This window comes from Sceloporus undulatus, chromosome 1, assembly GCF_019175285.1.
Source record: "Sceloporus undulatus isolate JIND9_A2432 ecotype Alabama chromosome 1, SceUnd_v1.1, whole genome shotgun sequence".
Classification (NCBI taxonomy): Eukaryota; Metazoa; Chordata; class Lepidosauria; order Squamata; family Phrynosomatidae; genus Sceloporus; species Sceloporus undulatus.
Genome location: NC_056522.1, coordinates 37,990,857 through 38,017,400, shown reverse-complemented (window position 1 = coordinate 38,017,400; position 26,544 = coordinate 37,990,857). Strand labels below are relative to the sequence as shown.

At 38.3% G+C, this 26,544-nt stretch overlaps 2 protein-coding genes across 2 annotated transcripts in view; one reads left to right on the top strand and one right to left on the bottom strand.

Annotated features, from left to right (window-relative positions):
• USH2A (usherin) overlaps positions 1–6,579 on the top strand; it is a 665,459-nt gene extending 658,880 nt beyond the window's left edge. The window contains 2 exon segments of the mRNA XM_042475774.1: positions 3,870–4,088; positions 5,932–6,579. Coding sequence (XP_042331708.1) covers positions 3,870–4,088; positions 5,932–6,021 — 309 coding nt within the window. The 3' untranslated portion in view covers positions 6,022–6,579.
• A 3,791-nt stretch (positions 6,580–10,370) lies between these two features.
• Positions 10,371–26,544, bottom strand: part of KCTD3 (potassium channel tetramerization domain containing 3) — a 95,708-nt gene continuing 79,534 nt past the window's right edge. The window contains exons 12-18 of the mRNA XM_042444948.1: positions 25,614–25,730; positions 23,747–23,917; positions 22,547–22,702; positions 19,635–19,731; positions 14,743–14,927; positions 12,555–12,693; positions 10,371–11,479 (exon numbers count right to left, since the gene is read on the bottom strand). Of these exons, the coding sequence (XP_042300882.1) occupies positions 10,915–11,479; positions 12,555–12,693; positions 14,743–14,927; positions 19,635–19,731; positions 22,547–22,702; positions 23,747–23,917; positions 25,614–25,730 (1,430 nt within the window). The 3' untranslated portion in view covers positions 10,371–10,914. The remainder of the gene's footprint in view (positions 11,480–12,554; positions 12,694–14,742; positions 14,928–19,634; positions 19,732–22,546; positions 22,703–23,746; positions 23,918–25,613; positions 25,731–26,544) is intronic.

The following is a 26,544-nucleotide window of genomic DNA, read 5'->3' as shown; positions in this document are numbered from 1 at the left end:
GCTCCAGAACCCCCTGTGGATAACAAAATCCATGGATGCTCAGGTCCCATTAAATACAATGGCACAGTAAGATAGTGCCCCCTGCATAAAATGGCAAAATCCTGGTTTGCTTTTTGAAATTTATATATTTTAAAGATATTTTCAAACCGTGGATACTTGAATCCACAGATAAAAAATCCATGGATACAGAAGGCTGACTGTACTAATGGATGTAGTGTCTAATGTGTTGACTCCAGAAAAATTACATTTCCATTTCTTTCCAGTTGGAAATTGGTATGAAATTTTTGCTTCATTCATTCTCACATCTAGAACAATTGGTTTCCAATGTTTTCTCCCCACTGGTTAAGACTGTAAGAGGTTTTGCATATTTTTCTGCTTATTCTTTCACTTTAAAATTTTTTGGGTTTGGGTGCCAAACAAATCAATATTTTGTTCAGAAAACAGTGAAGTGTGATTGGAATTTTGTGGGGAAACAAAGTATTTTTACAAAGTAATTTTGAACAAAGAGGCTTTATGCATGAAAAATCTCATGATGGCCCTTTTCTCAACAAGATGTTTGGATGTGTTGAGACCTTTCTCATAGAGGACAAGGAAATTTGCAAGCATTCTTTACAGTAGTACTTCTGTAACATTCTAAGAGAACATTAACTACTGCAGAAGCAATCACATTAGCAAAAGGCTTTGTGATATTGCTAATGGGATTGCAACTGACAAGCAATCTAGCAGTGTACACTTGGTAAGCAAAGTATGTCACAGTATCTAATCTATGTAGGGCATTGTGTGTGCCATCATGGTTAGGATAATATGAAGCTGTCTTGTTCAGATGACAGGATCTCTACAAAGCTAGAGCTTTCCTTGCCTTCCTTATTTGTGGTGCTTTTGAAACTGAACCTGGGACCTTCTCTTCCAGAGTGAGTTCTCCAGCTATAAGCCTATCATCAAAACTGGGATATAGATCTAGAAGTATGTCAGGCATCATGGTGTAGTGGTTTGAACATTGGATTATGACTTTGGAGATCAAATTTAGAGTTGTTAGTCAGCCATGGAAACCCACTGAGAGACCTTGGGCAAGTCACACTCTCTCAGCCTCAAAGGATGGCAAAGGCAACCCCCTCTGAACATATCTTGCCAAGAAAACTCTATGATAGAGTTGCCCTAGGATTACCATACCTTGGCATTTGGAGGCACAGATCAATAAGAACTATGGAACCAAAGCTATGGCTAATTCTTTACTTTTTGATACCTTGGTTCCTTAATTCATATCCTCCATCACCATTGGTATCTGAAATATAGGGTTACCAGGTGAAATGAGTAGTGAGTAGTGAGGAGAAACATAGCAAAATCAAAGGATATAACGCAAAGTCAGATTGAATCATGTCAATAATACTTCAGGGGAAATTCATCAATGTTACCATAGTCCAAGCATATGTGCCAACCATGGAGGCAGAGGAAGAAGAATTGAATGATGCTATGATAGTGTCTAGGAAGAAAGTGACAACATGCTCAAACAGGAGTTCTTACTAATGATAGGGGATTTAAATGCAAAAGTAGGAAGCAGAGAATAATCTTAAAACTGTAGGAAAATTTGGACTAGGATCAAGAAATGAAGCAGGAGAGTGATGGATAGTTTTGCAAGGCCAACAATCTGTTCATTGCAAATACCTTGTTCATACAACCAGAAAAAAAACCCTACATACATAGACATCACCAGATAACCAATACAAAAAATCAGATATACATAATTGGAAGCAGAAGATAGAGAAGCTCCATTCTTTCCTCAGAAACAAGGTCAGGAGCAGATTGTGGCACAGACCATGAACTGCTAATATAAAAAAAAAATAGAATGAAGCTAAAGAAAAACACTAAACCAAGTGTCATGCCAAAATGCAACCTAAAGATCATCCCAGCAGAGTTTAAAGATAATGTGGAAAATAGATTTGCATTATTAAGCATATCAAACTGGGAAACAGATGAACTATAGACAGAAGCCAGTGATGTACTCAAAGAGAAATGCAGAAAGATACTAACTGTAGCCAAAAAGAAAGAAAAGAAACAATGGATGACAGATAAAACTCTTCAAGCAATAAAAGCCAGATGAGAAGCAAAAGAAAAGGGAGACAAGAACCAGAATCATGAATGCAACTATCAACCATTATTGTACAAGAACGAACAGAATTGCTGTATTAATCATGGAAGAGAAACAGAAGATGGTATCAAAAAAGGAAGGACAAGAGACCTCTTTCATGAGAACAATAAAATCAAAGGGAAATCTAAACCAAGGGTGGGTATGTTTTATGACTAGCAAAAGAAATACACGACCAAGATAAAAATAAAAATACAATGGAAACAATTTACAGAAGAGTAATATAAAAGAGATGAAAGGATGAATGACACACGGGAGGAAGAATCATATGAAGATGAACCACAGATTTCAGAAAGTGAAAGCTGCGCTATGAGACATTAAGAGGAATAAATCACCATGAACAGATGGAGCCCTGGTGACACAGTGGTTAAATGCTGGTGCTACAGCCACAATGTAAGTTCAATCCTAGAGGAAGCTCCAAGGTCCACTCAGTCTTCCACCCTTTCATAGGTCGGTAAAATGAGTACTCAGCTTGTTGACAGCAATTGGCTTACACATTATAAACCGCTTAGGGAGTGCTAGTTTACTTATAAGCAGTATGGAAATATATTTGTAGATTACAATACTTAGAAAGACAGAAGGCAATAGGAAGAGCAGAAGACCACACATTAGATGGATAGGCTCAATCAAAGAGGACATGGCCCTAGGACTGCAGGAACTGAGCAAGGTCATTGAGGTGTTTTGGATATGCCTCAGTCATAGGATCACATTGGGTTGAGGTCAATTTGAGGGCAGTTAAAAACAACAAAGATGAAATAAGAACAGGGATCCTGTACCTTCAATGGTTGTGTAGAAGAGAGAATTTCAGCTCTCTCTACTATACAATCATTAAAAGAACGGGAGCCCTGTCCCTTATTTCATTTGGCAACCCAACTGGAATTCAAGGCATGTTTTGCCACTTTCCTGGGTTCCAGTCTGTCTGTTTATTTCTATGGAGAACAAAAGAAATTGTGTGTTTTGCATGATCAAGTGACATTGCATCCTAATCTCTTGGATTTGTTGTGCTTGTGGTGTTTCTCACTGTGCATGTTTTTTGTTTGTGTGTTGGTTGGTTGGTTTTTCAGCCTAAGTAATAAGAAGTGCTGGTCAGATTATGAAAGCAGCAAACTGGCTGTGGATATAGTATATCTTTATACTCTGTCTTGATCTGCCAACCTGCTGATTTTGCAATCAACAGAGTCAACATCTTAACCACTTGAGCCACACAACTAGTAATACCTGTATTTTAAAAATCTTTAGGGATTCTACTGATCCCTGTGTTTTTATTTTTGCTTTGGTAAAAAAATAAAAATAACCTAACAGTCATTCATCAGTGAACCAATGGCCCCACTCACCTTGCTGGCACTGTGCAGCAATAGGTGTTGTTGGAATGGAATAGCAATTATGCTGGTGACATGCATGTGTCGCATGCTTAACAGGAGGAGATCACCTTGTGAAACTGCACTGCAGAAGGCTATAGCTCCCACAGGGAACAATAGCTGAAGAGACTGCTAACAACCCTTGCCATGCGTATTTAATGATGTTCTGTTATTGCCTGTAAACTCTGCTATCAAGATGGGGTACTGCGGTATTGTGAAATTAACTTTCATCTGGTCATCCACTAGGGACGATTTATGACAAGGGAATCATTTCTTCGTCTAAACTGCAGACTGAAGATATGTTGTTCAATTTAAAAAAAACCAAAACATTTTCTAGGAGAATAATTTTTGTCTTTCTATATTCCTAGGGACTAGCAGACACAAAAATTCCAGGGCCAGCATCTCCTACAAGTATCCGTAGCAGTCGAAGCACTTCTGTCCTTCAGGTACCAAGCCAGATACAGCACACTTTTTCCCAAGGTTCCCTACATCGCAGCGTCAGTCAGCTTATTGATGTCTACGATAAAAAGTCTTTGATAGAAGATACTGTTTGGGACACTATCATTCATGGTCACAACAGTGGTTTGGTGAGTTCTCTTTCAGGACAGGTGGATAACCTTTGTCTATTAAATATGCCATAAACACAGAATCTCACTGCAAACAACAGTGAGTAAAGCATACCAGAAGAAGACTTTTCTTGTTTTACTACTATTATTTTTATATTTATTTTTATATTTATGTATATCCCACTCTGGGAGTCAGGGCAGCTTATAACATTCAAAAACAAAACCATACAGTTAAAAACATTAAAAAAATACATTTAACTATGATTAAATTAATACAATAATTAAAACAAATTCAATGCTAAAATATCAAATACTTAAAAAAGATAAAAAAGCTTAAAAGATATTAAAACAATATAGTACTCCAAGCCATTCTTTAAAAGCATTCTGCTTTGAATGTCTATCTGAAGAGGAAGGTTTTTGCCTGTCAGCGGAAGGCCTTCAAAGAAGGGGCTTTATAGGTCATCAACAGCACTTTGAATTGTGCCCAGAAACAAACTGGCAACCAGTAGAGCTGTTTCAGCAGGGGCGATGTGTGCTCTCTCTAACCTGCCTCTGTTAGCAGCCTGGCTGCAGCTCTTTGGACCAGCTGAAGTTTCTGAACACTCTTCAAAGGCACCCCATGTAGAACACATATCAGTAGTCCAAATGTGATGTAACAAAGGCATGTATCACTGAGGCCAGATCCGTCATCTCACAAGTTTTAAATGTGCAAAAGCACCCCTGGTGACCACAGAGACCTGGGCCTCCAGGTTCAAAGCTGAGCCCAGGAGTACCCCCAAACTGTGAACCTGCGTCTTCAGGGGGAGTGTGACCCCATCTAACACAGGCTGGATCCCTATTCCTTAATCTGCCTTCTGAGTGGCCAAGAGCAGCACTATCATTTCTGGATTAAGTTTCAACTTGTTTGCCCTCATCCATTCCATTATTGACGACAGACACTGGTTTAGGACCAAGACAGCATCCTTGGATTGAGGTGGAAAGAAGTAGTAGAGTTGAGTGTCATCAGCATATTGATGACACCGCACCCCAAAACTCTGGACAACCTCTCCCACACTATGGCCACACTACCAACTCTAGCCCAAGAACCCTTTTATCCCAGTGTCCTGCCTATTCACCTTTCTTCTAATTTATATGTGCATCATTTTTGCATGGCAGAGGGGGCCTGAATCCTATTGCTAGTCTGGACCAGAGTAGATCCATCCAATCGTCAACACTTATTTAAGTCACATTGATCCAATGGTTCTACTCTTTACTGGGGGAGGGTGGGGTCAAATAATCCAATAGTTAGTCTGCCGATACAGAGGGCCATCTGTATGTCTAATGATATTTACATGCACTTGCTGACAAAAATGGCTTAGCATGCCAGCAATTCATGACCCAGGTAGGTGCACTGGTGTTATGCTACTATTGCATGTGAAGAGGCTGGTATAAATGATCATTTAGATGCATGCAAATGGCCATGGAAAACTTGCAAGAGCATGGGTTTTCCACATGGACACTGTCTGATATAAATCCAGCTGATTTATAATTGTTTTAGAAAGATATTTATTTGAAAAAGTATCAGTTTGGTATGCCTAATTTTTAATAACATTCTATTTTAAATGAACATTCAAGTACATATTTAATTTTTGAAACTCAGATAAACGTACATTTCAGAATTGAATGGATAAGAGTGGGTATCCTGTTTCAAGAACAAAAATATTACATGATTTAAGTTAACATCGGGTATAGGAGAGTTCTAATGTCTTTTAGTTCTTAATAAATTCTTTGTTGCTACTCTTACTCATTTTAGAATAACTATGTGTGTTTTCATATGCGTGTTTAGGTGTATCACATAACAAAGAATACTGATTTTTTTTTCCAGTATGTGGACGATGACGATCTTGTGACTGCTATCAAAGGCTTCAGCACTGTCACTAAAGAGCACACAACATTTACTGACACACATTTATGAGTAGTTTTTCTGGTGTTCCAACAAAAACAAGAATATGGAAGGTGATTATAATTCAAGCCATTCTGAATACATTTGCCTTGTTCAGTTTTTGGGATCTAATGTGCCTACTATAACTTTACCAGTTAATGAATAATCTCTTTGATAGCACATGCTTGAAATTCTTTTTCTAAAAGAGAACAACATACATTATCAGTGTTATTCAATGATATTTGTATCATGTATTTCTAGGAAAATGTAATTATATAGCAAAAATATTTGTGTGAGGTTTTTCTAAAAAAAATATGGTTTTGATAGGTGTCTGTTACTGTAAAGAAATCTTTACAAAATACCACTTAAGGAAATTGTGACAATGGCTAACTGGTCAATATATACAAAACTCTGATCTTAAATTTTAACTAAAACCTACTAGTTTCCAAGTTTTTAAAATGCAATTTCTATCCAGGTGCACCAGATTAAAGTGTTCTAGTTTATCACAGAAGGAAAATCAGGGGGTAAACGTCAATTCGCAGTTGAAAATTGTGCAGTTGTGATGAACATTTACACACGAAGTCATGATTAAATGCCATCATCATCCCAGGATAAACAGGCAATAAACAGCAACAAATCATTCATGGGGAAATCTTGTGAATGATTTGTTGCTGTTTATTGCCTGTTTATTCCTGGGATAATGGCTCTTTAGTCATGATGTGTGTGAAAATGTTAATCGCAATTGCACGATTTTCACAGGATAATCGATGTTTAAACCTAATTTTCCCTGTGTGATAAAGTCCTCTGATCAGAAGTCAGGACAGTATTAGCTACATAGCAATATTCATATACAAAAATCATTAATAAAACCACAGCAATTTGTGGGTCTTCCCATGAATTGCAGCCACTTGGATTACTGGGACTCTTAAAACAGGTCATGCTGATGTCTTACAACTCTTATTACGGTGTTATAATTCTAGTTGTCCCAGAAAAGTTTTAGATTTGGAATCAGGATCTGCCTGTACCTAAATCTGGGTCCAATTCATAATTTTATTGAATTAGTTATTTAGCTTTATGCTCTGATTTTTTTAAGGTAATTTGACAGGTGAATTTAACTGAACCTTCTATATGATGCTTCAACTCCAGGCACACTGAGTTAGCACTATCAAAGTTGCCCTACATTTATGTGAGGAAGTAAAAGGTGAATTGGGACTGGAGAATTGGGACTATCTGATGTCTATGCAATAGATATCACATTCTATTGATTACATAATTTCAGATAATTATTATAGTATTGTAGTTTAAGTCTTTCAGTGGAACTGTTCTAGGAAGTCAGTAGTTTAGATGCAATGCACAAAACACCACTGTGCTTTGGGGAAGTTATTGTCTGATGCTGTGTCAGTGGTTAATTTAACAAATAGCTTTCAGCTGACTGTGGTAGGGAGTCACCTTGTCACAGTTCTGATGGGCAGAGGTTGGAAAGGTAGAGATGACCATACCTATGGGCAGTTGTGTGAACATAACACATATTACAAATAAAATACTATCTTACCATTGAAAACTGAATATCAGTCATTTCCACAACCAGTAGGGAATGTTATGTTGACATTTCTATCCATAATACATGCTTCCATGGTATCAAAACTTCAAGCTTGCAAGAATTCATAGTTGTTAGAAATCAGGATTTTCCTTCAGGATTCCAGTCATGAATATTTAAGTTTTTTACAGCCACGCCAGCTATACCAATAGCTGTTATAATATTTAAATATAAGACTGAATATTTTCTATGATTATATGAGGAAATGTAGCATGCCGGCCAGATTGTAGGATATTGTCTTTGATTAATAAAAATTTTGAAATATGTTTCATTCAATGTAGTTGACTCTTCTTGAGCTATGATAACAGTGTTGGCAAGTAGTACTTTGGTCAGGCAAAGTCTAGCTCAACTTTTTAAGCAAATTTCCAGCAAGACATTGCTGTGCAAATTAGTACTGATTTAAGAAAACATGAAAGTATTACAAAGTATTACTTTAGATTTCCTGCCTCAGAAGTGTCTTATACCTACAGAAAAAAAAGTGTAGCCACACACTACTGCTTCCTGGGATTTGAAACTATCTGTCTTCAACTAACAAATTGTGGCAATCTGTTTTTAAATGTATCATCCTTCATTGTCAAAGTAGTAATTCAGTCCTTCAATGTAATTTACCAATTCTCAGTTTTGAAGTGAGCCAAATATAATCTCACAAGAAGCTAACCAAAATGCCACATCATATAAAATTTAGATGCTTTGTCTTTCAATCAAGAAACCATAGCAGCCTTACAAAGCTCACCTTAACTTGTTTCAAGATGTTTAGAACTGAAACTGTTTACATTACTCATTATATGATATAATACACAAATAAAGGGCCTGAGGCAAGTCCAGTAAGTATTAGTATTAGCTTCATCTTCCCTTTCCCTATAATATAACAATAATTATATTAAAAGCCTCTGATTGTCAGGCAGATTGAATTCCTTTGAAAACTGGGTACTATTTTTCCATATGTTAATATGGCATGCCATTGTGTTCAGCAGTGTGTTTCTCCCCTAGTATACATCACAAGGCTGTGTCTTCAACTGATGTAGCAAAGAGGTGTTCTAAGCCAGTGTGGTGTAGCGGTTTGAGTGTTGGACTACAATTCTGGAGATCAGGGATCGATTCCCTGCTCAAGCATAAAAACCCACTGGGTGACCTTGGGCAAGTCACACTCTCTGACTCAGAAGATGGCAAAGGCAACCCCTTCCCTGAACAAATCTTACCAAGAAAACTGTGTGATCTGTTTGCTTCGCTGTAAGTCAAAAATGACTTGGAGGCACAGAACAAAAAGCATTACTTCTAAGTAACCTGAAATTAAGCATTTGTAATTGTGTGGTATTTGTGCACGTTTGTAATTGTGTGGTATTCACAATTCCTCTACAGCCCCTTGTTTTGGCTACACATAGGAACCATGCAAGTCCCTTAATCCCATTTACCAGGAAGCAGCAGCTAAAACTGACAGATTTCTGTTCCTGTTGCTCAGGAAGCAGCCGAGTGATGTTTCCACCCACCTCCTTGCACAAGTGATCTCAAATGTAAGGGGGAATTTCAACAGCGACCCCATTTCTGCCTATCACAACAGAGATTGCTCACAAGAGGGTGTGAACATTAACCATTTGCTTCCTGAGTGACAAGGGAAAAGATCACCATTGATCACAGTGACTATTTCTTTGCAAGTGGAGGTCGGTCTGGAATTCATTGCATAGCTCCATAACTGTGGTAACTGCCCATTATTCTAAGTTCACACACAAAGAACTTTTTATGTATTTGCTTGTTGGACTTATATCCCATCTTTCTCCCCAAATGGGAAAGAACAATACACAGATACAGCTCTCATCTTTTATTTGTATTTAAGTATACAGTGATCCCTCCACATTCACTGGGGTTAGGGGTGAAGGACGCCTATGAATGTGGAAAACCCATAAATAAATTAAAAAACCCACTATTCTTTTCACCTAAAAGAACACCTCTCTAGGAATCTCCAGGTCCTCCAGTGCAACCCTATGGTCAACATCTGCCAGACGTTGATCACAGAATCATGTTGAAGGACCTACAAATGCTTAGAGAAGTATTTTCTCTAGGAACCTCTAGGTTCTCCAGCACAAACTCTATGGTCAAACTCCGGCAGAGTTACACTGGAAGACCTAAAGGTTCATAGATAAAACATAGTAATCAAAACTGCAAATAATCAAATCTGCAAAAGTCAGAACTGCAAATTTGGAGAGCCAACTGTATAGGGCTATTTCTACCATAAAAACCTAAAATAAATTTCAGTAAGAATATTTACAAGAGAACGCTTTTAAAATTTTGATGAATGACAGAAATACATTAATACTATACTGTAAAATAACCTGATAAAGGCCATTTTAAAATTAGATATAAACTGTACAGCTACTTGTGAGATTCAATCTTTGTGAGGAAGATCAGGCAAGATCAGTAATTTTATTCTTGTGGTTTGGGAATACCCTGTAAGACTAGTTTATACAGTAAAAAACTGCTAGCATAATGCTATACAGTATTTAATAACTACAGATTCTGAATGTAAGCATTTGATCCATAAGGCCTAAAATGTGAGAAAAAAATACCATCCTGTGTTGAAAGTCTTGTTGGCAACTGCTATTGTTTCATAGGTGGGTATGCCTAGAAAGATGTGGTTTGCATCTCATGAATGAAAAGAATACAAAGTTCTAAATTCTTTATACTTTAATATTAAAGACAAATATATGCAAAATAATGCTTTATAGCAACCATAACCAGTAACAAGACATTTCTGAATTGCAGTATGATTAAATTAACAAATTGCACCACATGGTGTATGCAAAGTTTATTAATATGAGTAAAGAATATTGTGGCTCATTAGAAAAGGCAAACATATGGAAAAGCAGCCATGCAGCCTTCCTTTCTTATTCCCAACACTGATACACACTAAAAGTGTGCAGTGAAGACTGACCGAAGACCAAGAAACAGACCTTTAAATATTTAGAATGAGAAGAGCCAGAAGTGGGAAACAGTTAACATACAACAGAAGGAATCTCCTACAACAAAATGGTAGTGCATGCTAGCCTGAATTAAACAAGGCTTGAAATCAAAGTCTGTACCAGGACTGGACTTCATATGAATAGTTGTACAAAGTCAACATCAATTAAGAATACTTTAAAAATGCTTCTGTTGGTTGTGCTGTGAAGTCAAGTTCTTTATGAAGAATGATGTGCTCCATATACTGCCTTATCCCACTTCAAATATGGCCTTCAGTTATAAAGACACAAACTAACAATTGCATAAATGTAAACATTTCATCCAGTTTAGTGTTAAAACATTTGATATATCTGGGATATTGATGTCCTTCAGCACTTTTACAAGGTATAATCCTGACATGAAGAATCATTTTTCTTATGCCGTGGAGAAACTGGTGTCTTTGTAGGTGATGGGGAAGCTGTACCAAGTGCTTCAGAACCTCCTTCCACAATACTTGATGAAGGCGCCAGATGTGGAACTTTCTTCCTTCCTAAGAAACCTCCCCCTTCAAACCCACTTTTCTTTTTATTGTCTGCTTTGACTTCATTGTCTTCATCAGTTCCTCTTTTCTTCATGTCTGACAAGTTTTCAGGCGCTTTCTGAACTTCTGTTCCACTGTCTGCTACTCTAGGAGATCTTACCTCAGTTGTGGATGCTGAAATCTTTTTGTCATTTAGGTTCTCACCTATCCTCTTCACTTCCACATGTTCAGGACTCTGCTTGCCATTCTGGGGAATAGTTTTGTCTACCACAGTTTTGTTCAAATTGAAGGCCTGGATTTCTCTGTAACTATGAAAACTTTCAGTCCGCCGTGCCCTCGCTAATAAAGGGCTTTCTCTATATGGTCGTATGGCACCATATGTAGCAGTTTCATGGATCATTTCACGGTGCTGCAACTGGAGACTGAAAACATTTTAAACATTAGGAATAATGAACTACACTGTCAAAAAGAACAGCTGTCATATGCTAGAAACCCAAGTTATTTCCTATGAAGCAAAAAGCCTGTATGATCAGCCATGGACTCTGACATTATCAGATAGTGAAGTGCATTGAATGCCTTCTGCTAGATGGATATTATATTAACATTGAGAAGTTATTAATCTTTTAAAATAGAAAAATATGTTAATGGAAAAAAGAATGATCTGTCAAGGAGGAAATGTATTTTACCTACATTTCACAGATCAACTTGTAACTTTCTACTTGCTTTTTATGTGCAGAAAATGACTTATCAGACATAGCTGAATCCTGTTGGTGACATGAACAGGTATAAGCTCCTATGATGTCCTTTTAAGGTCACAGCAGAAGTTATCTATTGCCTCTTCTCACAACCAGCCCTCACAGCAAGCAGCTTAACGGTCAGCTGCTGGTACACACCAGCAGAGACATCCAAGTCATGTCTGGCTATGTTGCTGCAGCTGGATGCATAAGAAAGACCAGTAATCGGGTTTGGGGTTGTTGTTGTTGTTTTTTTTGGTACATCTGGCTTTAGATCCAGGGCATTGTCTCAGCAATTCCAGCAATCCTCTGACTGTGGGGTTAGCATGTACTGGTAGCTGACAGAGAGACTACTTACGAAGAGGCAGGAAGTGGAAGTATTCTTGGTGGAGGCATATGCTTCTCCAATCTAATGATGGATCTTGGGCAGTATTTGGCATCTTTAGACTGAGATCCTCTTTAAGGCTGGTGGAGAACAAAGCTCTGCCAGAATACTTGCATGTGAAGTCCAAGGGTGAGAATGATAGTTTAAATGGCTTTTTGGGGAAACTGAGGGGGCAGAGTTGTGCCTGGTGTAATACAGCTGTTGTTCTACAGCCTACAGGTGTGGAAAGAGGTACTGGATATACTGGTCCAACCTTGGCTGTGCTAACATACATCACCAAGAGGATTCCAGCCATAAAACATAATTCTGAGAGCCTTGACGAAAAAGACTTGCTAACCAATGCATCCTTGCTCACATACTATTCCAACAGAGACTTACCTTGAACTTGATTCACGCAGTCGGCTTTGCTGCACCACTGAAGTGGCTGGACTGATATTGGGAGTTGCACAGCGAGATGTACTCAGGTCACATTGATCTAAAAGCTTAAGTAATTCTTCTTCAGTAGGACCGCCCACATCTTTAAGAAAGAAATATTGATCAGAGACCATTCAAAAGAGACCAATACACCTTAAGCCTAGAAGTAATACTTGGCCCACATTAAATAGACCAGCCAGAGTCACACCTTGCTCTGATTGAGGCAGAAAACAATTATCTATTTTATATCTATTGTGACATGCTGAGACAAAGCACACCTTGGACGGAAATTTGTGAGGCTTGTGGTGTGATTCAGATAAAATATTCCCAGAACCACTCATTCACAAAACAAAACATTAAAAATGCATTTTTTTTTTAAATGCATAAAAATGAAAAGTATAGATGAATACTTCATTGAGTGGGAAATATGTGAAAAAGAGATATATGTTAGTAAAAATGTGTACAAAAATATTAACATTAGAAAACATGTATGGAAAATATCTGCAAATGTGTCTGCCAAAAGAAAACCTCAATGTTTTTCTAAATGGGATATAATAATAATAATAATAATAATAATAATAATAATAATAATAATAATAATAATAATAATAATAATAATAATAATATCTTTATTTCTATACCGCTTTTCCTGGGATCAAAGCGGTTTACAAATTCAAAGCATCTATACAGCACAGGGTTTACAATATAAAATACAATCAGAAGTACATTAGGTTAAAACATAATATAAAAACAGTTAAAATCTCAAAATCACACTTAAACATCCTAATACATTTCACATTACAGGATAGGGGATAGGAGGATACATTCTCAATGATGGATCAGGAGGGTATGCTAAACGGAACAAATGAGTTTTCAACATTTTCTTGAAAACGTCAAGGGAAGGACTGAGACAAATCTCTTCAGGGAGTTTATTCCAATGTGTAGGAGCAATAGATGTGAATGCTCGCTGGTGAGTTGCAGATAGTCTCACCCTGGGATATTCCAGTTGGTATTTGCCTGTTGTTCTGAGAGTGTGGGGCAGATTATGTAGGGAGAGGCGTTTCCTCAAGTAACTCGGGCCCAAGCCATATAGGGCTTTACCAGTGCGTGTACTACTGTTTCAAGGTCCTTTCGGTCCAGACAGGGGCACAGCTGGCGTATCAGCCGAAGCTGGTACCAAGCACTCCTAGCCATCGCATCCACCTGGGATGATAACTGTAGGGATGAGTCCAGGAGTACTCCCAAACTGCAAACTTTGTCCTTTAGGGGAAGTGTGACCCCATCCAGGACCGGGTGACAAATTCCTCCGTCTGAATCTGGGGAGCCTATCACGAGTACCTCTGTTTTCTCTGGATTCAGCTTGAGTTTGTTTCCCCTCATCCAGCCCATTACTGACTCCAGGCAGGAATCCAGATGAGACAAATATTTAGGTGGGATTTGGAGAAATGCAGTAAGATTTTTTTCACATTTCTAATCTTAATAACATAGGGTTCTAGTCATGGGTCCATCTTTATATTATTAAGATTAGGGATATGAACAATTCACACCTCAATTTCATAGCACTTCTCCAAAACCCATGAGAACTTCATTCTATTTTAGAGGATTCTGTTCCAGTTATTCACCCTAGGCTTTTGCAACTTGCAGTGCAAGGACACATCAGGCCAGTGGTGGACAGAAATTAAACTTGGATCCCTGGGTGATCTGGAATAAATTGTGGGTCTGTTATATAAATTAAATGAATGAATAAATAAATAATAAAATAAATATTTTATGTATATCCTACCTTTCTCTGAAATCAAACCCAAGAAGACTCACAACATAAAGGAAAATAATGAATACTGAAAGGAAGCAAGTTTAGAATAACCAACAGTGGTTCTGTGTGGAGGGACTATAAATTCTAGTAGTCCAAACAACAACAACACATGGTTCTGATTTCCATGTGTTTGACTTTTGAATAAGGTTCTAGTTGGTGACTCTCAGGGTTCTTGTAAATCTCACAGGATTAACTTTTGCCCACCCTGGCTTTAAACTACAAGATGAAACTAAAGAATGAGCATATAAGAGACAGAAGACATCCTTCTGAATGGAAAACAACAAGTTTAACAAAACATAGTGGTAGTTCTGAGAATGTTTAGTGTATAAACACAGCTACCTTTTTCTTCACTTTTATTAACCATATCCATTGCTGTGGTCAGGTCCCACATCTGAATACTGCCATTCACATGCCCTGTGAAGAGGTAACGTCGTGGCCTTGAACCCATCCTACTGGATCCTTCACATTCACGTACAGTGAAAGCTGAAATGGTAGTACAGTCAACTGCCTGAATTTCACATATCCTACATGAGAATAAGAATAATTCCTCATTAGCCACTGGTTTCTAAAAAACCTCAAATTCAAAGAATTTTCATAATCAGGCAACAGATTACAAACTAATATTAAATCAGACAATGCAATATTGTAGCCTTCTGCCCTCGGGGTAAAGAACATCAAGAAAATGTGTTACAATTACTCAATATTCCTCTTCTCAAATTCATTTAAATTATACAGAATGTACCACAGACTGTAGATTCTTTAAGGCACTTTATTTTTCACTCAACCAGACAAAGGTTTTAACTATTCATATGCAAATTAAGAACCAGTGATGTGTTCCTGTGGCAACTTTGGAAATGGAAAGAGCCCAATGGTGTTCATGGAACTCAAGTCTGCCACAGAAAGCAACTAATTTCAATGCATCCAACAGAATGGTTCCTTGTGTTCATCCTACACTCTCCTTCTTGTTGTTGTGTGCCTTCATGGTGTTTCAATTTATGGCAATCCTAGCATGCAATTTTCTTGGCAAGATTTATTCAGAGGGGGTTTGCCTGTGCCTGATTGAGACAGCCTGACTTGCCCAAGGTCCACCTAGTAGGTTTCCATGACTGAATGGAGATTTGAACCCTGGTCTTCAGAGTTATAGTCCAATGCTCAAACCACTACATCAAGCTGGCTTTTTTACACTCTTATTCATCTCCAAAACATTTAAGCAACAAAATAAAGCATCAAAGGAGGCTGAATCCCTACAGTACCTTTGTTTCTACTGCTGCCTTTGCAACACCACACAAACATCCAATCATATTTTCAACTATGGCAATAGGACTAAAATTCCTTCTCTAATTATTGTGGAAAGTCTTTAGAGCAAGAATCTGATTTGGACAAACGGATCATGCAACTGACTACAGCATGAGAAATGCTAACTTTTTCAGTGTTTAACCAGCAAGGTAACCAGAAACTCACTGTGCCAAGCAGAAGTCTTTTTGTCCCTAACCCAACTGTTGTGAACAATGGTAATAGCAGCACTACAACATTACTACGCCAGTAGGCTTTTTGCTCCGTCAGCATTCTGTCGGATCTCATTAAAACTTCTCTCTCAATGACTTGATGTACAATATTTTCTTTAAAAACTTTTAATGTAGCCTTATAAGTTGAGGTCAATGGCAGTTTAGACCCATATTTTCAGTGAATTGTTGTCTCACAGCAGTTTAGAAGGAGATGCATAAGGAAGGATGTGTAACATATGAATGTGCGCACTGCAAACTGCTACCATGGGAACAGATTACTAACACAATTATTTTCCAGGACAAAATGGGTATATATGAATGCAGGTTTAATTAACATGAAGAAGACACAGGTTGATTAGACTATGCCTGCAGTAATCAAAGAGGAGAAGGAGAAGAGAAAGAGTTCAAAGTTCAACAAGCTTTGAGTTATTACGTTAAGGTTGCCCTAATACAACACCAATTTTAATAAACATGTGGCAGTTTCTTCCTGTGCATATAAAGAACATTAAATCATAGTGATTTATAACATTTATTGGGATGATAATTTGGCCTCCAACCATATTACAGGCTTCTAATGTTATTTGCTTAAAAACAAACAAGCTATCAAAGGGATAATCTAGGTGCTTGGAAAATGTACTCTTGATTAATTTCTCTAACAGTTGCTTATGACTGTATGTAATGAACTTTGATGCAAAGAAGATTGATTCTCTTAAAGAGTCTTATTCATTACAAGATTAAGCAGTAAGAAATGATAGGCTGTGTGTTATAGATCCAATGTGCTGGTGAAATGCTATTAGCGATCATAGTTGCACTAGCAGTTTCAATTTTAGAACAGTGCTATTTTCTTTAACTAGTACCCAGGGCTTTCAAAAACACTTTAGCTGCTGTTTCCACATCTTTGGATTTCATTTACTTTTAAATGGCCAGGCAACATATCATATTTTTTAATGAAAGGTAGCAATACACACTAGCATATGGGACGAACAGAAGAGAGCTCTAAAATAAGGGATATAATTAAATGGCCATTAAAAAAGTGAAAGTTAAAAGCAGTCCTGCCTGTAGGTAAACTATGGTTGTAAAATACAAATTTTACTATTATGAGATATTGCAAGACCCAAATTGATTCTTTGTCCTTCTATATCCTTGTATCCAGATTCTCAAATACTTAAATGTGTAGTTCCCTGCACCATTTTAGATAGGTAAGCTTCTATAAAGGTCACATAGCATCACAACTCTGTGCTTCAAAAAAAAGAAGAGAGAGAGTACCATGACACACACCCATTTTCCATCATTAATTAACAAGAAACTAATGGCTAAAGGACAGATGCAGAAAGAAGAAAACATTTAGGAATTATATGCCAGACCTAGAGGTAAGACCACTGAGTCCAAATTCCACGAGGACAGTATTAAAGAAGGCACAAATTTGCTTTTACAAAGGCTTCGTCTTGACCATAGGCGGAGAATTGTACCCACTTTACGAAAATATGGGTCTCAATAGTGTAAATATCTGCATGAAATCTACACTATGCTGAGCCCGAAGTTACTGTAAAAACCCCTGTACTTCAAGGTGAGCACAAATGATTGGAGGTGTGGCTACTCCTCCCCCTCAATAGCCAGACACACAATGACATCAACACAGGGGCTTAATACCATTGCAATCACTGTGCATCTTGCAGGGGGCAGGATGCTTCACCAATCTTGCCTGCCTATTTTGAAGTATGGAATGCCAGTGTGCAATGACTTTGGGTCTTTACAGTAAGTTGTGGTGGGGGTGGGCTTTGGGCACCGTGTGGAGAAGAAAGAAATCCCTAAAGCACCCAAGAAAGCATAATCTAAATTCTGTATAAGGTCTTCCAGTACAAAGAAATGGAAGCTCCCATCATCTTTGTTAGGTCAGAAATTTTATCCAGCACAACATTCTACAGTGGGCCCTCAGTATCCACAGGGGATCCATTCTAGACCTCCCCACGGATATCAAAATCTGCAATACTCAAGTCCCATTATTCTTAATGGAGGCATGGCCTTGCGGTCGCGCCACCATTACGAACAATGGGACAAAAGTCCCTTACCCCCTCTATCCCCTTCCTTCCCTCCCTCCCTCCTCCTCCCCTCCCCTCAGCCTGGGCCCGAGCCAAGGCTTGCATCTTGGAGCCCGTTTCCAGACCCAGCACCCTGGTCAGAGCCTCTGGACCCCGAGATCCAAGCCCTGGCATTGTCCCCAGCACCCTCTAGCCAACATGGTTCTGAAAGAGCTAAGGCCAGGGCAGGGGGTTTGGCTTTCAGAGCCCAGAGGCTCCATCTTGGGAACTGGGTTTGGGGACGGGGATCCAAGACTCAAGCCTTGCCCCCAACCCTGGCCCTGGCTGACTAGGAGCCAGACTCCGCAACTAAAACAAGCCAGGGCAAAGAGGAAGGAAGCAGGTAAGGAAGGAGGGCGGGGGGGGGGGGGAGAGGAAGGAAGAAGGGAGAGAGGAAAGGGAGCAGGAGGAGGGGGACAAGGGACTTTTGTCCCCAATGGCAGCATGGTTGCGTCCATGTTGCCATTGGGGACAATAAAGACTTTCCATATGTGGATGATCAAATCTGCGGATGGCAAGCCCGTGGATAAGGAGGGCCCACTGTAATTTAGGAATATTTCTAGGAGTCTTCTAAAAACAACTAATCTGTAGTGATATTCTTCTTTGACAAGACTATTACTCTTTGGCCAATACTATAATTGCAGATACTTTACCTTCCTTTCCCTAAAACAACACTGTTATTGGGGTGCTATTAGAGCACAAACATGAAGGCACATAGAGTGCCATGGTCTCTTTGTCTACTCTTGAGTACAGCTAGAGCTCTTTCAGACTCTTTCTTTTCTTCTAGTAAATCTTACACATGTATGTTTTGTTGTTGTGTACCTTCAAGGGGTTTTCCCGATGTATGGTAACCCTAAAGCAAATCTATCATGTGATTTTCTTGGCAAGATTCGTTTAAAGGAGGTTTGCCACTGTCTTTCACTGATGTTGAGCATATGACTTGCCCAAGGCTACCCAGTGGGTTTCAATGGCTGGGCAGGGATTCACCCCCTGATCTACTGGAATTCTTGTCCAACACTCAAAACACTATACTACACTGGTATTACATTAAGTGTACACATGCATATGTATACAGATGTACATTAATGCTCTATATCTATATCCATTTATCTATATAAACATGAGGGTGGGCAGGGGCTAATTTCTCCATGCAGCTGAAAAAGATGATGGAACACAAATTGTGAGGGCAAGGAGAAGAGATGACCAAAGGGAATTTGATTGTCTATTTTATGGGCCAAAAATTATGTGAACTTCAATACTAAGTACAGTATGTAGAGAGTACTAAGTACAATAACTGACCTGATACAGTTAAAAGCAGAATGACTAGCCTAACCTAGTAAGTCTTCCAAATCCCTTTATTTGTGCAGTGGCCACATTCAAGTTCAGATTTAATTTATTATCTTGACTGGAGGATGAAACAATACTATCCCACTATTATGAACCTTGTGTTCATCCATTCAATCGAATCAAATCCAGTGTTTTAATATTATTAGTCCAGGAAAACCTTTGGTGTCAAAAGTAAGTGTGCAAACAATTAACTACAGAATCAACTGTATCCTCAAAAAATTCTCTGCAATATTTACAAATTTTAGAATAAATATTGCTGTTTCCCTTTATTATGCAGATTCACAGCAATGCCGTTGCTTGCCTTTTTCCAGTTGAAGAAAGCCTCACAAAGAGTTTGTTAGTGATGGGAACAACTTTTTGGATAAAGACCTGTTGATCATCACGCTCACCAAATGGCCCTGTGATTGGAAAGCAAACATAGAGTTTTGTGTCACTCCAATTTAATGTTCTCCACAGTTCCCCTCCCCAAATATATAAAACTATATGTGAAATACTAGATGCAGTGCCACAAAATACCATGCACAGATTCCTAACTTTGCCTATTGATATTCTAAAAAACCTTCCTAGGCTCTGTCAAACTTTGATCTATGTGATCTTAAAATGACCCTTCTAGAGCTGAGGTGGGGAAAGTATGGCTTTAGAACTGTATGTGTATCCCAAGGCTATTTTTCCACCCCTTAAGACTTCCAGGTTCTTGCCCCTTTCTGAACAAAAAAGGGGTTAATGGTCTCTCCTGGAACTCCCCCTGAGGAACAATTTATCTTTTAAACATGTTGCAGGGAACTTATCATATGCACTGTTTAACTTTTAAAAAAAGTTTTTCAAAACCAGACCCAGATTTTCATCTACTTCAGGGGGGTTGTTTTATGGTATTTTTAGCAATCCATGCCACTACTGGAGAGTCACAGGGGCAGAAAACTGCCCCCTGGAGCTAATGTAGTTACTCATCTTAGAGCTATCTTTCCCTACAATGCTCAGAACTAGCTAATCTTAGAGCTGGCTTTCCCTACAATGTTGTTGTTATTGTTTATTTCATTTATATGCTGCCTTTCTCCCTACATGGGACCCAAGGTAAGTTCCAAAAACAGGAAATTAAAAATGTTTACAATAAAAATTTTAAAAAACAATTAAAATCCCTACATAAACAATTAAAAATCCCTACATTAAACACTATAAAATCAGTTCAAAGTCAAACAAAATCAGTTCAAAGTCAAACAAAATCAGTTCAAAGTCAAATATGATTTTTGCAAACATAATAAGCACACAAATAAATAAAACCTTTCCTGTATTAACTGACTGAGAAATGAATCCCTAGACAAGCCCTATGTCATAAATTCTGAGGCAACTACATTTGGCCCTCCACATTTGCACCTTTGCCTTTTGCAGATTTGATTTGTGGTTTTGAATAAAAAGTTCTCTGTAGGTCCTCCAGTACAACTTAGCCAGAAGTTGACCACAAAGTTATGCTGGAGAACCTAGAACTTCCTAGAGAAAACACTTCTCTAGGCATTTGCAGGTCCTCCAGCATGATTCTATGATCAGCTTCTGGCAGATGTGAGCTAGAGTTGCACTGGAGGACCTGAAGATTTCTAGAAGAGTTCTCTCAGGTAAAAGGAATAGTGTATTTTTATTTGTGGTTTTCCTACATTCATGAGGGGATTTCATTCCTAAACCCAGTGAATGTGGAGGGAGCACTGTACTTTTAATTGTCTGAAATTGGCAACACTGAGTCTTTTTGAAAGTTAAACAGCCTGATTAATATTTGGAAGAAGGACCATCAGAGATCTCCAAACAAGGCTAGGAAGAAATCCAGCCTGAAACCGGAGACTTGTTGCTAGTAGTCAAGAATTGACAATACATGGTTCAACCAACAACCTTACCTAGCACAAGCTAGCTTTCTATTTTCTTTCCCATATCCTTTCCTCCTCTCCAGAGAACTGTATATTTGGATTGGATGAGGGAAAACAAGCTCAAGTTGAATCCAGACAAAACCGAGGTACTTACGGTAAGAGCCCCCAAACCAGGTATTGGGCTGCAACCTCTAGTCCTAGAGGGGCTCACGCTCTCCTCGAAAGACTGTGTTCGCAATCTGGGGGTGCTTCTTGACCCATCGCTTCAGATGAGGAATCAGGTGAATGCGACGGTCAAGAGCGCCAGTTATCAGCTTCAGCTGATACGCCAGCTGTGCCCTTTCCTGGAATGGGGTGACCTCGAAACTGTAGTACATGCGCTGGTAACCTCAAGACTTGATTTTTGCAATGCGCTCTACATGTGCCTAGTCTGGAAACTCCAGTTGGTACAGAATATGGCAGCCAGGTTGGTCACAGGAACAGCAAGGAGTGACCATATAACACCAATATTGAAGTCACTCCACTGGCTGCCTATTAGTTTCCGGGCACAGTACAAGGTGTTGGTTATCACCTATCTACGGGATTGCCTGCTTCCATACAATCTTCCCCGTACACTCAGGTCCTCTGGGAGGAATAACTACAGCCCTTAAAGAGCAGGTTGACTGCGACCTCCCAGAGGACATTTTCTGCAGCCGTTCCCAATTTATGGAATGACCTGCCAGATGAGATCCGTCAAATTACCAATCTAGAGAGCTTTTTAAAAGCCATTAAGACGGATCTCTTCCGGCAGGCCTTCCCGGAATAAAATACTTGGCCACGAATAAGACTTCCCATCTATTGAACTCTGCCCATGATCATGATTATTATTTGGATTGTTCAAATTTTAGTATGCATTTTTAATCTTATACTGTTTAATCTTGTTTTAAAGGGGGGGGGGCTTTACTATGTATACATGGATGTATTTTAACTTGTTGTACGCCGCTTTAACTTGTACGCCTGGCAAAAAGCGGGATAGAAATAAAAAATATATATTTTATTTTATTATTATATTGTGCCTGGGCTTCAGTGGTTAGTGAGAGCTGCTTCTTGTGGATACCAACTACCAGGTCTCTGGTCTGTAAGAGAGAAGAAGATCAGCCACTATCTGATGAACTTCATCTGCCCCCTCACTGTCATCTTTATTTCCTTATGTCCTGTTATTCAGACTGTAAAACTGTCAAATTGCCTGTAAGCAATTGTGGGAGCTTTTTGCTGAAGTATAGGGTATAAATACTTTAATTAATTGAATATATAAATGAAACAGAAATGTCGAATTAAGAAATGGAATAGTTAACTCATTCTTGACTTAGAATGTTTCAACTACCTATGTCATTTCCTGAAGAATAACTGCCATGACTTTCAGTCTCCTCCAAGGATAAAATTTTAAATGATGCCAAAGGAGTGGATCCTGGTTGCGTTGAAATCATTCCTCTGAAACGAGTCACTGTCCATGTCCGAACATGGTTGTTATCTGCACAAACTAGAAAGAACATCAAGAAAACATGAATAAAAATACAGCTTTTTGTCATTCTAAACCTATCCAAAGCCTCAGCCTTCTGATGCTTTCTGGTGCTGGTATTAAATCTTCAGTATAGCTTTCTCTAATAAGCTGCCCTCCAGATAGTTTGGATGACAAGTTCTTATGAACCCCAGCCAACATAGCCCAGTCAGGAATGATGGAAGTTGTAACCAAAGCATGTGGAAGAGGATATCACACTGGAGAATACCACTCTACAAAATAACTGGTTCAATTCTTTATTTAGTAATTTTTATTTATTATTAAATTATTTAACTACCTTTTCATTGAAAAAGGCACTCAAGCTGACTATAAGTGAACTTGTTATAAATTTTTGAATAGAAGATGGCCTAAATGTCACTTATTTCCTGGGTGATTTGGGCAGATTATACCTTTTTAGAATTGGATAAAAAATCAAACAGAAATTACTCCCACTCTTAACATCATAGCAAAATTCTTGGCTTTTACACCTATAGGCTGTTTGATGTTTGCACAATATATCAGAATTTATCTGTAGCAACAAAATGTGTATTTGGATCAGAATGCACATAAAATAAAATGATATTTTATAAGATTAGGAACAAAACAAAGGTTACCCCTTTTAAATCCCAAAATTTATGTACAAAAAGGTGATCTTCTTTCAGTTAATCCTAGAATGTATATCACTCTTTGCTCCACACGTTTATTCATTCATATACTATGCCCCAGGCTGGGAGACTGACAGAAAAATATGTGTTACTTATAGCTACCAACACCTTATTTATGTTTGCACTTCACTCTACCATACCACCATTGTAGTCTTTATTTTCTTCTAAAGGTTACCTCTATGGCCATTTATTCTTGCTGGGCCTCCACATTAGCCTGGCCATGAGACATAAGTGGAGAATTGACTTTTAACTTCTCCAGTGTGTCGGCTAAAAACTTTAATGTCTTTTTAACTTTAGAAATGTGGAGAAATGCATATCAAGCAGGAAGATTAGGGAGTCATCTTTATTCTAACAAGATTACCTGACACAAGATGTTTCTCAGACAACATGATCTTTGTAACAGGGCTTCGATGAACTGTGAAAGTCTGAAAGAGTTGAGGACCTGATCCAACTGTTTCTGGGTGTTGCACAATTACACGCACTGCTCCAGAACTTGTCCCATATGCAATTTCAATCCAGTTGCCACTTACACCTACACCAAAACCAAAACAGTCTTAGAGGTTTCAGTGCAATATACCTTTTCTCAACATACAGTAAAATTTTAAGTTGCTCAGTGCCCCAAAATATAACAGATGAGATGCTTGCACATAACTTCTATATCTTTTAGAAATCTATCTGCTTTGTTTTTCTTAACACATAGATACTACAAATGATATTTTAGTTTTTGTGGGTTTTTCGGGCTATGTGGCCATGTTCTAGAAGAGTTTCTTCCTGAAAAGGACTTGGGTATACAGTATATATATTATGTGACCTGGAAAGGCAGGAGTGATTTGCATGTATATTGTTTTGTTGCTAATGGCAGGCCTCAGGGTGGGAGGGTCTGCAAAAGAGGATTAATGTCTGCTTGATAGTGCTCATTGTCTGCTGGGAGATTTCTCATTTGCATTTGTTGAGTCTTTATCTTGCTATCTTTCAGGACTGGTAGCCAAACCTTGTTTACTTTAAGGGTTTCCTATTTTCTGTTGAAATTGTCCAGGTGTTTATGGATTTCAATGGCTTCCCTATGCATCCTGACATGGTAGTGGTTGGCATGGTCCAGAATTTCAGTGTTTTCAAACAGTATTTTATGCCCAGGATGGTTTGTGGCATGTTCTGCTACTGCTGATTTTTCTGTCTGGCCCAGTCTGCAGTGTCTCTCATGTTCCTTGATTATTGTTTGCACACTGCATTTGGTGGTCACACAATATATATAGCCAAGTCCTTTCCAGGCAAACATTCTCTGAAGATGCCAGCCACAGATGCTGGTGAAACGTCAGGAAGAAACTCTTCTAGAACATGGCCACATAGCCTGAAAAACCCACAAAAAACTATGGATGCTGGCCATGAAAGCCTTCACAAATGACACTTTATTATACTGTACTGCAATAATTAAGTTTTAGTTACTACAAATGTTCTATATCAAACTTCATTACAATCAGCAAAGAATGTTCATATGCCATGACCAGAAAATGAAAAAGTAATAAAAAGTGTGGAACTATTAACTAAATATCTTCTTGCAAGGAATGGTTGGGCGCTGCTGTGCTGTCTTAAAGAGCACATGACCTCAAGTAGTATAACTATTTAATGAGTTATCTAAAAACTTTGATTTGCATCACGTAAAAACCTAACAAGGACAAGTAACCTATCTTTACTTTTTGATGATTGCACTACATGATAATGGCTGTTTGCCTATACAGTTTCAGTGATAAAGTGGACAAGAATTTCCTTCATAGCGAATAAATACAGCCAAAGATACAAGCTAGAATTTCATCATATGGAAATACAGCAATCAGACTCTTAAGTGGTGGAGATTTAACTGTGGTAGAAATGGTAGCTTTGACATTTCTGAACCGCATTTAACAAATGTCATTAAATAAATAAAGTGTACTGACAAATAAATATACTGTGTGTATACAGTGTATGCAAGCAGGGGAAATAATGAAGATGGCATTTTCAAAAAGGTGTTTAATTTTCCAGTTGGCACCCTTAAATATAAAAAACACAATTAACTTTTATGTGTACAAATCACTCTATGCTTTGCCACAGGTGTAACCTGAAATATCAAATTGAATTAAATTCAGGTGTAATCTGAAACATCAAATTAAAACTTCAGATTTCCAATTATAGGATGGATAAAAACCCACTCCCATACAGTTTAAAGGACATTAAAGACTGAAGATGGTACAAACTTGTTTTGGGTGTAAGGTAAACACTGAGTGCTGTTATAGCATCATTGGAAGGATCGTGATAAAGTTCTGTCACCAGAAGATCATTATCCTTCATCCGTAATGGAAATTTTTGCATATCTGTAAAGTAAAAGGACAAATAAACTAGAAATGAAGATGATTTCATCATCATCTTAAAATAATTAAAATAATGTCTGTCATGAACAGAAAATAATATATATTACACAATAATATTGAATAGTAAGATCCTGTAAGTACTACTACAAATAATAAAATTTTATTTATATACCGCTATTCCAAATTCCAAATTCGATCACAGTGGGGTACAACAAAAGTGATACAATATAACATTTAACAAATAAGTATCACCATCACCAACATGTTAAAAACATCCCAATGCAATTTAAAAAACTATAAAACAACCTCTTAAACACACACACACAAACTAGCTGGATAAACAGTTGTATATCAGGGGGGGAGAACCGCATAACATCAGGACATATGGGGGAAAGCTTGTCGGAAGAGAAAGGTCTTTAGTTTCTTCCTAAAAAGATTAAGAGAGGCGACGGAGCGGAGCTCGTTGGGAAGGGAGTTCCAGGTCTGCGGGGCCGAGAAGGAGAATGCCCTTTGCGAAGACAAGATATATTTTGCCTTAGGAACCCTCAACAGATGCTTCCCGACTGATCTGAGAGTGCGGGGCGGATTATATGGGAAGAGGCAGTCCTCCAAGTACCCTGGGCCCAAGCCATTTAGGGCTTTATAGGTAATAACCAACACCTTGTATTGCGCCTGGAAGCGAATGGGCAGCCAGTGTAGATCTTGTAAAATAGGTGTTATACGGCTAGTCCTGGAACATCCAGTGACCAACCTTGCTGCCATATTCTGTACTAATTGAAGCTTCCGGGTTTGGTACAAGGGTTGCCCCATGTAGAGC